Source organism: Lissotriton vulgaris, chromosome 11, assembly GCF_964263255.1.
Source record: "Lissotriton vulgaris chromosome 11, aLisVul1.2, whole genome shotgun sequence".
Lineage (NCBI taxonomy): Eukaryota > Metazoa > Chordata > Amphibia > Caudata > Salamandridae > Lissotriton > Lissotriton vulgaris.
Window position 1 is genome coordinate 955350927 of NC_141699.1, and position 16135 is coordinate 955367061.

General features: G+C 42.4%; 1 protein-coding gene across 1 annotated transcript in view; it reads left to right on the top strand.

Annotated features, from left to right (window-relative positions):
• LOC147683746 (nicotinamide N-methyltransferase-like) overlaps nt 1-14908 on the top strand; it is a 33450-nt gene extending 18542 nt beyond the window's left edge. The window contains exons 2-3 of the mRNA XM_086944905.1: nt 10836-11043; nt 14215-14908. Of these exons, the coding sequence (XP_086801031.1) occupies nt 10836-11043; nt 14215-14653 (647 nt within the window). The 3' untranslated portion in view covers nt 14654-14908. The remainder of the gene's footprint in view (nt 1-10835; nt 11044-14214) is intronic.
• The last annotated feature ends 1227 nt before the right edge of the window (nt 14909-16135 follow it).

Sequence of the window (16135 nt, forward strand, 5' to 3'; positions counted from 1 at the left end):
AATGAGACCAGGCCTACCGATTGGGCTTGGTCATGGCCATTTGAGGCAGGATCCCTGGGGTGCCCTGCCAGGCAAGGCAGCTTCTGGACTTACTCCAAGGCTTTGGAACAGCCCAAAGCTAGGGACACGCCCCAGCCTGAGACCTGGATTGTACTGGGCCTGGGGCCGCTGTGGGGGACAGTGAAGAGTAGGGGGTTATCGGCCCACCTGCCATCTGTTGAGCAGTCGGCCCCTGGACCCTGGGGTGTTGATGGACTGGGAGGTGCTCTGAGGAACTGAGGCAGAGATGACACAGGATCACCTCGAGGACCTCTTCCCTTCTTCGTCATCACTGGAACTGATGACGCTGGCAGAGGTAAGAACACTGATGGTGTCCCTCTGCCCCCCCCCACCCCTAGCCTGACTAGGCCACTTTGAGGCGGCCTGGACTGACTGTGCAGTACCTGGGTCCTCCCTGATGCTGCTGGAGTTGGCTGCTACTCCTGAGGGGAGCCTGTCTGTGGTTATCTACCAGGCTCATCGGCTCTGGCTACGACAGCCTGGAGCCCCAATTGTAGAGGTTGGTCCGTGGCCCCGTGCAAGGCAGCAAGGATCGTCTGTGGGCCCAAAAAATGTTCCAGAACAGGAAGAGAAAACTGGAGGAGGTGTGAGCTACTGTACCCCAGTGCACTGAATGCTTCCAAATTTGAATGACTGCCTCACAACATACTGACCAATGCTTGCAAGCTTCCACGAGGAACTGCAGTGTGCACAATAAGAACTCAAAGGTGAGGTGACAGAGTGGACTCCTACCTAATCTGTGGTGCAATGGGGCCCTTTTCACTTCCATCCCATCCCCTACTCACTTGGGGACAACTTGCACACTAGCGCAAATTACCTGTAGCATATGGACTCCTTGGATGCCCAGGAACCCGGACACTGGCTGCTTGACTGCTGTACTCAGTTCTGCAGCTGCTGTGCTCCATCCCATGCATGTCATTGAGGGGACTCCTGGGGAACGTGACCTGTAGTATCAGAGCCTCCCTTGGATGCTGAAGCTGCACCTCCGAGACACCCCCCTGAGCTATGGGTGAATCCCAAACACGGGGCAAACACACAGTGTGCCCCCACAATGAAGTGATACAACCTGCTGTCTTGTGGACACAGGAGGGTTTAATGATGACTAATGATGGTGAAGCCAAAAACCAACAAGTCACTGCTGCCAGGAGGCACGAGAAATAGCCATTACAACGCAACTAAAACAACGCACTACCATTACAACAAAACTTTTACAACGCAGGATCCATTACAACGCATGCCATTACAACGCAGCTGCTAATACAACGCAGCTGCCATTACAACATAAGTATGGGTAAGTATTTAATTACATTTTAACCCCTACACCATCCAAAACTTACCCTACTATTACGCGTCTCTGGAGTTAGAATAGTAATTTTAACCCCTACACTATCCAACACTTACCCCACTATTACACCCCCCTGGAGTTAGAATAGTAATTTTAACCCCTACACTATCCAACACTTACCCTACTATTACACCCCCTGGAGTTAGAATAGTAATTTTAACCCCTACACTATCCAACACTTACACTACTAGTACATTCCCATTAATTTAAAAAAAACATACTTACCCATACTTACGTTGTAATGGCATGCCTTGTAATAGCAGCTGCCTTGTAGTGGCATGCGTTGTAATGGCATGCGTTGTAATGGCATGCTTTGTAATGGATCCTGCGTTGTAAAAGTTCAGTTGTAATGGTATGTGTTGTGAATGTATGCGTTGTAACGTCATACATCCAGAGGCACAGATCCAAAGGCGGATGCCCCCCCGTGGACAAGACTCTTTGCAGCCTGCAGCACCAGAAAGAGATGCTCCTTGCCCACTCTGCCAAATTTAACAAGGTTCTCCAAGCCACTCTAGACACTAAAACCTCCTTGGAGACCTGTATAGACTTTGTCACACTGGAGGTCAACTTATTGCAGGCTGATCATCGCAGACTAACGGAGTGAGCGGGTGTGGCTGAGTCCACATTGGCAAAAATGCGGCCTTGCATGCAGGATGTGCAGGAACGTTTGAAGAATGTGGAAGCTGAGGTTCTCACCCTGCATCACAGGGCGGAAGAGGCAGAGGGCAGGTCGAGATGTAATAATATCAATCTGATGGGACTACCTGAACGATCGGTGGGCCCCAGTAGGAAGCTGTTTCTGGAAGAACGGCTGATAAGCAAAGGTCTGGATGGTAAGGTGCACACCAGGATGACCACCGCACATGGGACCCCCACGCCCTATCATAGCACACCTCCTCAATTATCATGATTGCATCTTGCTTTTATAATTCTTTCACACCGAAGGTCACATATCCAATGAGAATGATCAAATTACGGAGTATCCCGACTTCACCATGAAGGTGCAGCAACAATGAGGGTCGTACTCCCCTGTTAAACAACGTCTCTGAGAACTGAACCTGAAATACACGTTTATTCCCTGCTAAGCTACTCGTCGTTGATGGGGATAAGATTCCCATCTTTCACTCACCGGACGACGTGTGGACATGGCTCCACACAACAGATATGCTACATTCTCCTTCCTCGGAATGGCACGAGGGTGAATGGTTGCTAACCAAACCAAGAAGATGCAGGCAATGCACAAGAGGGTGCGACCATCCAGAAATTAGGCTGCTGAGGAGAGAACCCAGGCTGTAGCGAAGGACTCCCTCCAGATCACAAATTAATTTGCCCCTTTCCAAACTGGTCGCCCATCAGAGTAGGGCCCGGACTCGGGCAAATCACTCCCTTCCATGATCTGCAAAAGTCAGGACCCGAAGATCACCCCCAGATTGGCAGACGACCTGTGAATGTGAACTCAGGACTGCCACTGCTCAGGTGTCAAATTGAACAGGTGCCTCACCTGATGGGCCGAAAGCCGTCAGGTAAGAGGTGGTGTGTATGGGACTGCAGGGCACATATGAACACAAGGCCCACACTGAGGTCTACCCGCCAAAGATGACCCTTGTCTTTGATTTTAGCACCATGTCACCCCATTGTTTCCAAGTGGACTCTGCATTGAATGTTTATACTTTACTTGTGCTTTTCTCTTTCTTTTTTTCTTAATGTATGGCTGTTGGTGCATAGTTTGTGGGTACTTTTATGGACGGACCTTCTCACGGCAACTGTCCCAGGGGAAACAGTTTTTTGGATATTTTAGATATATGCAGTGTTTACCTGATGCATACATGCCACCTGTGGGTTGAGCCGTAGGGCTACGGGGTTCTCATAGAATGCATGGCATGACGAGTGACTTACCAGACACCTGTGTCCTTCAGTACCGCATAATCCCCTAGAATGTGCACAGTAAGCCACTCCTTCCAAGCAAAATCGATGTTATGCCTCTCTTAAATCGAATCAGATGCACAAAGCCACGCTCCAAGAAACAGACCTCAACATTACTGAGTTGCACAAGCACCATGTAAAGTGAAAGGGACAGCTGCATGGCACTCTTTAGTCTTCCTTCACTAGTGGGATCTGTATTTGGATGGCCCAGGGGTACCTTACACTTTGGTCACTCAGAGGGTGGACACAGCGGGCGATTTGTGATTTTGGATGTGCAACCAGATGGCGAACCACTCACTCTTGCTGTAATCTATGCATCCAAAAGACAACAGGGTGAATTCTTGGACACCCTCACACTGGCGCTCCTTGGAGACCCCTCTTCCCTTGGACTTTGAGGTAGGTATTTTAATTGTGTCCCAGATGTGATGCTTGATTGCTCCACCCCCCACTCAGAGCAGCAGCCACAAGACGAACCGCACAACACCTTACTCAATAGCTGTCGCGCATGCACCACTTGGATGCATGGCGCCACCTACATCCCTTAGACCATGAGTACTCCTATTATTTGCAGGTCCACAAAGTGCACACTAGAATTAATCTGTTTCTCTGTGCCACCTGACTTGGTGCACGGTTAGATGAGGTAAGGTACCTGCACACGCCTTATCGGACCACTGACCCCCTATGACTTTTACTGTCCGAGGTACTTAGTCAAGTGGCGGTGGCGCTGAACAGAAAAAAGCATTTGACACCTCGAGGTAGGACTACCTTCAGCTGGTCCTCGCCAAAATGGGGTTTGGACTGGGATTGTTGGGATGAATTCACACCCTATACATCATCCCCACAGCGAGAGTGAAGATGGGACAGGTTACCTCGGACAGGGTGGATATCTGTGGGCGACAAAACGGGGTGCCTGCTGTCCCCTCTTCTGTTGGCACTGGTCATGAAGCCCCTGGCCTGTCAACTCTGTTGGTGGGCAGAGGAGTGGGGCATCAGGGAGCAGCATGTACGCCACATTATATCACTATACGCTTATGACAACTTAATTTACCTCTGAAACGTGGATGTGTCGCTCAGCGGTCCCATGTGAATATTGCAACCTTTTGGTGATATCCCTGGGCTGTGCGTGAATTGGGATAAGACCTGCATGTTTCCTCTGGTGGACCAGGTGGACCCCATGGTGACCCACTTAAGATGGTGCTATGACACCTTTCAATATCTAGGTATACAAATTCATCATACTGAGAAAGACCTCAACGAAGGAAATCTGGAGAAGGCAGTTTTCTCCATACGTCAATGCCTACATTTTTGGTGCTCGCTCCCTTTATCTCAACCCGGTCAGGTGGCGATAACTAAAATATTGGTTCCCCCCAACTGTTGTATTTCTTCGTTCCCCTCCCAATTGTGCTCCCCAGGAGCTTCTTTCAGTAACTGAACGGGTCAATGCACGCACTGATATGGGGCTCAGGACAACATTGGGTTGCCTTGAACATGATACAACACCCATTTAATGAGGGTGGCTTAGGGGCACCCCATTATGAGCTCTATTATGCTACTGTGCAGCTGCAATGGCTGGTGGGGTGGTTATACAACTTAACCCACCATGAAACCATCTTGGTGTGCGCACTGCGGAAGGAAGTGTGCCCCTACACCTGGCTGACTGATTCTGTACCCCATACACGACATGTGTTTAGACAGATGGTGATAGCGTGCACTTGTTGCCGCAGATACATACATCCCAATGTTGCCACCTGATCCACCCTTGATTCGCAGCGGGTCTCCGGACAAACCTTTACAGAAAACAACAAAGTGAGACTTTGATGGTAAAGCTTTTCTGCCACAAGATACCATTACAAAGTGAAGGGTGGGAGAAGCATTTACTCAATTTGACAGTCCTAAAGGGCCCGAGTGTAGAAAGCACATGTGACAGCGTTGGAATGTGTGTACAAATGTGCACGTTGGCCAGATTGCCTGCCCTAATCTAAAAGCATACCCCCAAGATGGCTGAGTCACGCACTAGTGTTTAATGCATGCTATGATGTACTGAGAAGCGAACCAGTGTAGTGGCTTGTCTGGTCCACACACATTTGGAGCATAAAGGTTAGAACGGAAAAGGACAGATAGTGAAGATATTTTGCACATAAACACAAAATACATTAAACATTTATGCTACTGTATCAAGTTTCTGATAGTATTATATGATATAGAATAATCTTACAATACAAATTGAATTAGTTTTTGAAAAAAAACATTGGTTGTCTTTTACTTCTCTCTCTCGCTAAGAACCATTGTCAGGATCATTAATACATGTATTAACAGCGCATGTTTAGCCATGAGGACCCTTATGTTTGTATAGCACTATACCCAGGTCCTGTGGCTCACCTTGGATTATCCCATGAATTTGTAATGCTCTGAAACAATGAAAGCTGATGGATACTTAATATGGAGTGTTACACCAGAACTAACACCTGAAACTGGCCAATCAACTTTTCAGTGAAAGAACTCAGTGAAAGAACTCAGCATATGATAGATTTCAGAATCTTTTCTTATATTCTTGTCATTTCAAACCTGCTGGAAGGTATTTCCAAAGGTCTACAACCTCTATAAAGACTGAACTTCATCCGTGACCTTATCCAGTTAAATCAAAGGTTACGAATTATGGTATGACAGAAATGGTCAGGATTCTTTCTAGTATTCTTTTTCTACAAGTAGCCAAAACCAGTGGGCGTATATTAGGTAGCTATGACTCCATGATTATGTCCGACAATGCTTCTTCCCTGTTTGTTTAGGGGCAATATTTCCTCCAAACACCAACATATTCCTTTTCAATGCCAACATGTTGTGTCTCATTTAATCACGAAAATAATTTTTACAGCGACCCCCACCACCTGTGTTATTTTGCAGTGTTGGCACAATGTCATCTAAAAATCTAGGATGTATATAGCAAATTGTTAGTTACTAAATTGTCAAATTTCTTACTGTTTTATTATTTAGTGTGACATAGGATGCAGTACTTTCCAACATCTATTTTTAATGGTACCGTTTTCTAAGAATTATTTCATTAATGTTGCATGTAGTCTTTAGTCACAGAATAGTTATTGGTGTTATTTTTGTTTTGCCTATAACCTTTGGGGACCCTCTTTGTTTTGCTTAACTGATTTTGTCTTATCTTACTTATTATGTTTTCAGTTCTTTCTTTTTGACTCTACTAATAGCATCACTGAGGTACGCCTTTGTACTGACATCAAGCTAAGGAGATCAGGTAGAGTTTTCTCTCATTGAAACCTGCTACCCATATCAATTGAATGGTGGGCCACTCCCAAAATTATAGTTTATCACTTTGTACTGTTGCCATTATGTCCTGTTAGCAGAACACAGGGAGTTTTCACTAATTTCAGTAAGTATACCATTGCCAGTTTCGTTTTTGATCAGCAGCGTATCTTTCACAGTTTCATTTATGGTTTGCTAGGAAAGCATTGACATTTTCTGTATAACTATTTAGCACATCACAGCAGTTTCCATCAGGCCCATTGAGCACATTTTCACCAGTTAACAATTTGTAAAATTGGCATTTGTAGGTCTGTTTCCTTTAGTCATGCTGGTAATTTTCCATTATTCCAAAGTTGCTCTTCATGCTTAGTACAGTACACAAGCTAAAACAATATTGTCAATTTAAATTATGTCCAGTTACTGTGGAATGCTCAGTTATATAGTTTGTTACCACGCCATTGTCAGTTTTCACAATAAGAAATAAGTCTAATATTGACAGATGACATTATACCGGCTTAACACATTGTCCATTTTTTTCCACCGTGCTCAATTAGTATATCATTTTAATTATCCATGATTTAGAACAGCATTGCCAGTTTTCTTTATGACCAGTTGGAACAGCATGGCATGATTTCCTTACACACATTTTCCACACTATAACCAATTTCAATATTAACCATCTAGTATTTGATTTGGCATTACACATGTTCTCCTCACAGCTTCCATTATTCCTATTCTCGGGGTAAATATGGATGGGAAGAAGCTGGCTTCAGTTGACTGAAGTAAGATGGAGTCTAACCACAGTCAAACGCAGACCTGGAGGAGGGTGTTGTAAAAATGCCCTACCAAAAAGGAAGATAGACTGAATGTAGAGGAAATGGGATACACCCTCCCTAGACAGACTAATAACTTGCCAAAAAAGTATCCCATACATAACTTACTTGTTATGAGGAAAAAGATTTGGCATCAATTTACCATGCTGCTGGCAAAGAAAACACTTTTTTTTCTTTGTTGCACCCTCACCCACTCCAGTAGTGTCATGCTTCATCAATAGGTCTCATCCTGGTCCCTAAAAACTAGGCTCAACCATATTCCAGCGAGTACATTAAATATTTCTCTAGCCGGGGTTTCCCTAATAAAAATACCATAAAAAAATCAAGGTATCCCTTTAGTAGCAGTTGTTTGGGTATGATTAAAAGGTTGTTGTGCGGGGGTAAGGATATAATGGTCCAATTGTTCTAGAAAATGTTTGACATATTTCAGACCCTAAAACGAACCCTCTTGGGTAAAGGGCTTTCATCAGGACGCAAAATGCAATTAGAACCATTTTTTTCATTCTGTTGTCCATTGCTTTCAATAGAACAGGAGCTTTGGTCATAACCATGTGCTTACCTCACATAAATAAATGAAATTCTGTAATTCTTCAAATTGTTGCAGCTCTAAGAGAGTGATGGGGAACCACCAACCTAGATACACAGTGTCCTCTCATGCTGCCTAACCTAGAAGGATTTTCCATCTCCTGCCTTCTTTTAATCTAGGGTTGCAGAAAGCCACATTACCTCCATTCATGCCCTGTTGGTAAGCACTGGCTATTCTTCTTTGATAAGGATAATAATCACAACACTTGAAAACCTCTTTCAGAAGAGCATTGCCAGAGCAACACAGATGCACTATCAGAACTAAATAAATGCTCTAGAGAGTGATGTAGACAATACTCTTCTTTAGATTTAACACTAAGAAGACAATAGAGCAGTCTTGGTCAAAAAATGAACAAATCTCCTCTCAAGATACATTTGTTGCAAGTGACAGATCGCTTATAGCACTCTAAATTGTATGGGTGCACTATACTCATGGTTTAAATGCACTCATATGTATTTTTATCGTTTGCAGTGTTTCATGATTATTAAGATGCATTTATTCGAGTTATATTAGCATCGGAATGTAGTGTGCACATTTAAGTAGGCCTTTGTATGTATTAAAGAAATTTATAATTCCTGTATGTGTAATGTGCAGGTTTAAATTATACTTGTGTAATGTATTTGTATTTAGTATAAGTTGACTAAATTGTAGGCCCAAACTGTAGGTTGTTTTGAGTTTCATTTCTCCTTGGTTGCTCAAGAATTGTAATTAAATGAATCCTTAGTGTGCTCGAAGATAGTATGTTCTCATCCTACTGCTGGTGCCGGAATTTGCCCTCGTTATTCTTAGATGTAAGGAGATACTCGGAATGTCCTTGAAGAAGTCTGGGAGGCAAAAATGGAAGGCGCTTTCATGTCTGGCCTCTCTGGGAACCAAGGCCACTGGAAAAGAATTAATTTAATTAAAGGCTTCTCTGGAAACTAGCTGAAGGATGGTGTCAATGAATATGACGTATTGTGGGTTGAACATTGTCTTCTTGTATGGTGCGCAGGGACAGATTAGGGAGACTTCTGCCTATTTCGGAGGAGAAGGAGTATCTTAGAGCGAGCGCCATAGCTTTAAGACCATTTGACGTGAGTACTTCTTAAGAAGTCAACACGTGCTTTCACCTTTGGGATAGGATATTGGGGAAATAGTTAGGACTCTCATTTAGAGCAGAGTAGGGAAAGATACTTTTTTTTCCCTCAAATGAAAAGAGAATTGAACTCAGCTTCTATCCTTTGTTGAATTTTGATTTTGGAGTTCATTATATTATGTCTCTTATGCCGAATGATTTATATACGTAGACTTGGCTCTGTATTGATTTCTATGTATCTATATACCCAGATATTGACGTGTGTTTATATTCAATTATTTTTGGCCTTATAACCAAAACTGGAATTCGGAGTCTGTTGTCCTATAAAGCATGTCTAATTGAAAGTATAATATTGAATTGTTTTACTCCCGTCCACACTTTTTAGCAGGCAATAAAAGACCATCTGCCTTGAACTTAGTATGGAAGGTAAGGAGCAAATTTAGCGTCACCACATGGATGAAGTTATGCTGCTGTGGGTGCACAATTGAACCACATTAATCCTTCAAACCAGTTTGTAGAAATGAAACATTTCTAAACCCCTTCCCAAACTGATATTAACAATTCCCAACACATTTACTTTTGCCAAAAAGCCCCCCTAATATTTACAACTGAAATGGGCAATAAGATTTAGCATCTGATTCACCATGTGCCTAACATGAAATACAGATTTGGACCATTTACTAGTGAAAATTAAAGATATCAAAATACTTGGAGAGGCTGAGCCCATCTGGTCTCTTCATATATGTATTTGATTAGGTATATGATGAGACAAGATGGGCTCAGCCTCCTAGTATTTTGATATCCTTAATTTTCACAAGTAAATGGTCCAAATCTTAGGTATGGGGATTTCCATATATTGAACCTTGATACAAAGCAAGACAATTCTGTATAGATTGGATGTAAAATAAAGGAGTGTAGAGAAAAAGGCCATGGGAGGGGATGGAGGCAGGGCAAGGAAGGTTATCAGCTTTTACCAATCAACCAGAAGGTTACCTGTATATAAGATGGCAATTAGGGAGGAGTTTCTTGAGTGAGCTTGCCACATCTGAGTTGCAAGGGAGTATGAATCAAATAATTACTTTTGCAAGAGTTACACATAACCTATGAAATGTTGTCTGAAACTATTTAAGGAAGGATTATCCGGTGTAATTCCAAGTGGACCATATTCAGGCAAGATATAAAGAATGACCAATGGGGACATACATGAGAATCACTTAGTTTGACTGGATGTAAGTTTATCTCATAGAGGTATTTTGACAATCTAGCATGGATTTGGTCCTTCTGGATCTACGCTATAATTCACTAATGTTTGACTTTCTCTCTCTACTTGCAATATGCATTACATCATTTGCATAAAACAATAGACAATGAGGCATAGAAGCAATGATTGGAATATCAGCAGACACATTTACTAGCTTCTCATACAGATTGAATACATAGATCATATGCATAGAGATGACTAGCATGCAGCCTTGGTTAGCCACGGTAGTAACAAGTACTGATTAAGTTATCAGGGACCATTTGTCATAAGAAATAGGTTGAGGTTTTCAGAAACCCGACAGCTTGAGCTAGAGCTTGCTTCACCCAGAGATACAGAGAAATAACATGCAAATGTGTTTATAATTAAACTTTAAAAAATGATTCTTTTGCTATCATACCCATTATTTATCATTTTCAAAGTATGAGTTTAAACATGCACACTTACCCCTAATGTAAGTCTTAACATGTTGCTCATTTCTTTTATAGGATCTGTGAAGGGAGAAACACTGGTCTTATATGGGGTTCTCGTAAATATTCATCTGCTTTTCCCAACATGTGCATACTTCAAGGAGATCATTATCATGGAGTATTTAGACACCAACCTGCAATATATAGATAACTGGTTTAAAAATCAACCAAAAGCATTTAACTGGACCCAGTGCTTCAAATCTATTCAAGAAAATCAGGAAGAGAGGTATAAAATATACTGTTTAGTCATGCATCACATTATAAGGATCATTTCCCACTATTATGCCTGTTTTTTTGTTCCATTCCAACACTACACTGGTTTGATCTAAGAAATACTGTCTAGCAACATCTAGTGGTGGCTTTGAAACTGTACTGCATGTATTAATTTTTTTTGAAAACGTATTTTACTAAGTTTTAACATCTTGCACATCACATCCGTAAGCACAAGTTCCCAATCCCACTGTAGTCTGCCATGGACTGAGAAGGTGCGTGCAATCCTGCTTATCCAATGAACTCTGGGAATTCTACAGTTCTAACATGGTGATACTGCTTAATAATGAACCAAAGCAATGAACAGTAAGTAAGAGTCCTGCCAAAGGGAGAGGGAGAATGACATGATATGTGATGCAATGTAAGTTCGGGGAGGTGTCCCCGGGATACATGCAATCATGGAATTTGCTTGTGGCAAGTTAGTCGGGAATGTGGGTGAGCAAGTGTAGGCCAATTCATACTGTGTGGGGGCCCTCGCCCATTGGCGCTCAAGAGATACCACACCACAAGATGCCAGATTTTACTTAACCCTCTTCTCCCACAAAGTGGGATGTCAATCATTATGAGGTTCCAGGCCTCTGTCCAACTCCTGGGTTGCAATCCCCTGTTAAGCTCCTGCTATAGTGCAACTCCCTCACAGCCAGCTCATTTGCAAAGTTCCATCACCCATGAGTGTACAGTGGAGCTGCCAGAGGACTTCCATACAAGTGGAATTTGGCGCCGACAAGTATGAGCACCAAGCCTATACATTTGTTTGTAGCTGTACCTGCCTTATGGCAGGTGAACCATCCCAGCAGGAATGCCCCCGGAGAGCCTATAAACTGCCTCCCCATTGCTGTTGATATTATTGTTTCCACGCCTGTCCAAAATGGTTGGATGACTGGGCAATCCCATACCATATGCAGATATATGTCAATATATTCACCACATCTAGGGCAAGTGTGCTCTGTTAACCCCTTCACTGCTGGGAAAATTCCCCTGCTGTGCTGGGGGGCGGGGGGGGTGCGCACAGCGCCCCGTGCTCATGACAAGCTGAGCTCGTCATTACCACAGCCATTTCTTTAGAACGCTCGCACAGAAGGGGAATTTGCCCAGCATGCGAACGTTCTAACGGTCATGACGAGCTCAGCTCGTCATGAGCACACGAGCACCGTGGCTCATGACGAGCTGAGCTCCTCATGAGACTTGAAGGTGCTAATGTGATAAAATTGGATCCATTTGAAACGCTAGTGGTGTGATTCTGACTATACTTGTCCAGTATGTGTCAGTGATTGGTGTCCCCATTGTTTGCTCCCAGTGATCTCATAGGGCCCAAGCCCCAAATTAGCCTAGTCCTGTGGAACCCTATAGAAAAGTGACATCACATGATTCCTCCTGGGGAATCTCACAAATGCACTGCAGCCCCTGTCCATCTGGAAACAAAAAAACACTAGCGGGAATGTCGTATTGCTCTCAGATGCACTGAAAATCCACTATCACAGCATTAACAGAAAGGTTGTCTGCTGTTGTAAGACTCAACTCCAGCAAGTTTTCAAGTCTGTTCCAATTGCCACCATCTGGTATGGCAATCATGTGCCATGACGGGAGCTCCCTGACATACGGTACCCTGGTCTGTGTCTGCTGAAGTGCCCTCTTTCAAACATATAGCTACCTGGTTATCAGAAGCCATCCTCTAGGCCCACCTGGAAAGCCCAACAAGGTCAACAGCAGTCTTGCCATATCTCTCTCTCTGTGGGGTGAACCTTGATGCTATCATCTCAACAATCACCCTGTCAGAAATTGGGTTTCTGGTTGGCACCCTGTCTAAGCAGGAACCACAGTATGGGTAAGCCACAAGCACACTGTCGATTAACCTGTGCTCCCTCCCTGGTAGCTTGGCACAGACCACTCAGGCTTAACTTAAGAGGGAATGTGCAAAGTATTTGTGCAACACTTCAAACAGTAAAGCAGGGAAAGCACCACACAAAAAGATACCAAACCTGGTTAGAATACCAGAGCTTAATTTAATGAAGAGAACAAGACCAAAATGACAAAAATCCAATTAGCAGAACCGGAGTTATGACTCTGGAATGGATAGCTGAAATGTTGTGCTTAAAAGCATGAAGCGCCAACGGAAGCTATCTGGGTGCGCTAGACCGGGTCAAATCCAAAAGTTACTTTGCAGCCTTTTTTCACCCAGGCTACTGGGTTAGAGTAAAGCAATTTGTCCAATGGATAAACACACTGCGCAGATCTATGCTCGCCATCACCACATACAGGAAACCCCCCCACAACAATGTGTAAAAGGCTTTCTAAATATCGTTGGACAATGTCAGGGCCCATTGCGGCAGTATGGCGGAGCTTTCAACGATATACATCAACTGCTGTACATTCTGAAAGGTTTTACATGTACCGATGAACCCCACCTCATCCAGGTGTATCAGCGTACGTATTCTGGGCACCAGCCTGCCTGCCAAGATGCCACTGAGAATTTTATAGTCCACATTCAATGTGAGAGGGGTCTGTATGACCTGACCTCCTCAATGTGCCTCCCAGTTTTGAGCACTGATGTTATTAGTGCCTCCTGTATTCTACTCAGAACTTCTCTCTTATCCCTGGCTGCAATCTACAGTTTAGTCAGGCGAGGGACTAGGCGGTCGACATAAACTGCATAGAACTCCACCGGGAGGCCTTCCGTATCTGGCACCCTCCCCTGCTCCATAGCCCGGATAGCTCCCGCACTTCCTGCTCTGGCATAGCCGTGCACCGCGGCTGTCTGTCTCTGGTAGCCAGTGTTCCAGAAAAAGTTCATCATTAGGTTTAGAGAAATCTAGTACTATCTCATTTGATCAATGACATGGTGTGACAGGTTACACTCATCAAAAACATGGTGACAGCAATATGCAAACAAACGAGGAAAACATGGTAATGTTTTCACCACAGATATTCCTCAGTTCTTTGCGCAATCATAGGATTATACGCAACAAACATTTCTACCACCTTGAGGTATTACTCGTGGAGTTTGCACATGCCTCTAAATAAACCTGGTAGTACTTGTTAAATGTGACACAAAAACTAGTGGTTTGAAAATATGATTGCCTTAACTCAACTGGGAGGTCTGTATAATACTTTTTGCATTTTTTTCCAGGCAAAAGTGGATTGAAAATGAAGAGAAAACGAAAAGAATCATCAAAAACACCATGAAATTAGAGGTTTCTGAAAGTGGTCCGGTAGCACCTAAATCCTTCCCTCAGGTTGATTGCCTGCTCGTCCCACACACTTTGATATTTCTATGCAAGGACCATGTCTCCTTCATCGGCAGTTTGAAAGATTTGTCATCATTGTTGAAGAGCGGGGGTCACTTATTAATGTTTCTGCTTCTGGAATGCACATACATGTATGTAGCCGATTTCAAGTTTCCAATGTTATGCGTCGATGAAGATTTTGTGAGAAAAGTTTTGAACGAGCAAGGCTTTATGATTAAAGAAGCACAAGTAAAACCTAGAATCAACCAAACAAAAATGTCAATCTTGGATTATTCTTATATTATGTTCATTCATGCTGTTAAAGTGAAGGATGTGCAATAATCTAAAACATCAACAATAGAAAGCTGAAAGTGTGAATAACTTTGTTCCTTGTCAAAGAATCATTTTAGTTTGTTAAATATGTAACTTGTGCTTTCTATGCTTTTGAGCCTTTTGTTGACAGGGATTGATCATTTGTTTTGTTTTTTACTTTCTGTCTAGCTTCCTAATCAGTTATTTATTGCTGTTAAAGTCATGTATGATGCAGGGTTGTGCTTTATTGATTTGACCTTATTGAAAGGAAAGGCTATTGTTGCAAAGGGCAACTTTTGAGCTTTGATATATATATATATATATATATATATATATATATATATATATATATATATATATATATATATATATATATATATATATATATATATATATATATATATATATATATATATATATATATATATATATATATATATATATATATATATATATATATATTGTTTACCAATCCGATTCCCATGCGATAGAAGGAAGGCACTGAGTCTGTGAATTTTACTCAAGAAAATTTAATCCGACATGCTGCATATATATATATATTCACTGAAAAGCCATAGGTTTCAGGGACGTTATAGTTAGAAATTAGCATTTAAAAAACCTCAGAAATGCAATGAAATAAACATAGGTTTCAGGGACGTTATTGTTAGAAATTGCCATAAACTTTGAAATTCACTGAAAAAACATACATTTCAGTTATATCATAATTAGTTGGATATTTCACTCGTACAAAACCAGAGAAATTCTACCATTATAGTTAGTTGAGCTAACTATAACCTGTGCCCCCATAATGTACTGCTGATGACGTCACATATTATATAATTCATGACATGGTCATTGACATCACTGATGATATCACTGATGACATCTCAAATGACATCACTGATGACATCATCCAGTGACTGCGTGTTTCTCTCAAGTTTAAAAATGTTTTATATATATGCCAAGGTGATTTGAAGAATGAGTGGGTGTATAAGTGTCTGGATGGAGGATTTAGTAGGTGTGTGCCTGTCTGTATAAGTGAGTGATTAAATGTGTCTTACTGAATGCATGGGTTAGTGACGAAACTGTGTGAATGTCTGTATCAGTCTGTCTGCTGTGTAAACTGCTGCATCGGTTGGTGAGTAGCTACATGAGTGTCTATATAGGTTATTGATTGGTTGCCTGAGTATTTTTATGGGTGCCTGAGAGTGTGTGTGGGTGTGTTGGTGAGTGAATGGATGTCTCAGTGGTAAATGTGCGAGTAACTACATATGTAAAAGGCAGGATATGTGATTGATGGTGTATATTAATAACTATATGTGAGAGTGAGTGATTGTGGGAGTGGCTGTATGGATGAGTGTGTACTTATACAGTTATACACACACCACCTCACTTATTCATATAGAGACTAACGCATACTTACTCTCTTATGCAATCACTGATACAGGTGAGTAAATAGAAGTGTGATTGATTTTTTGCATGACTGACTAGATGTGTTGGTAACTCTGGATG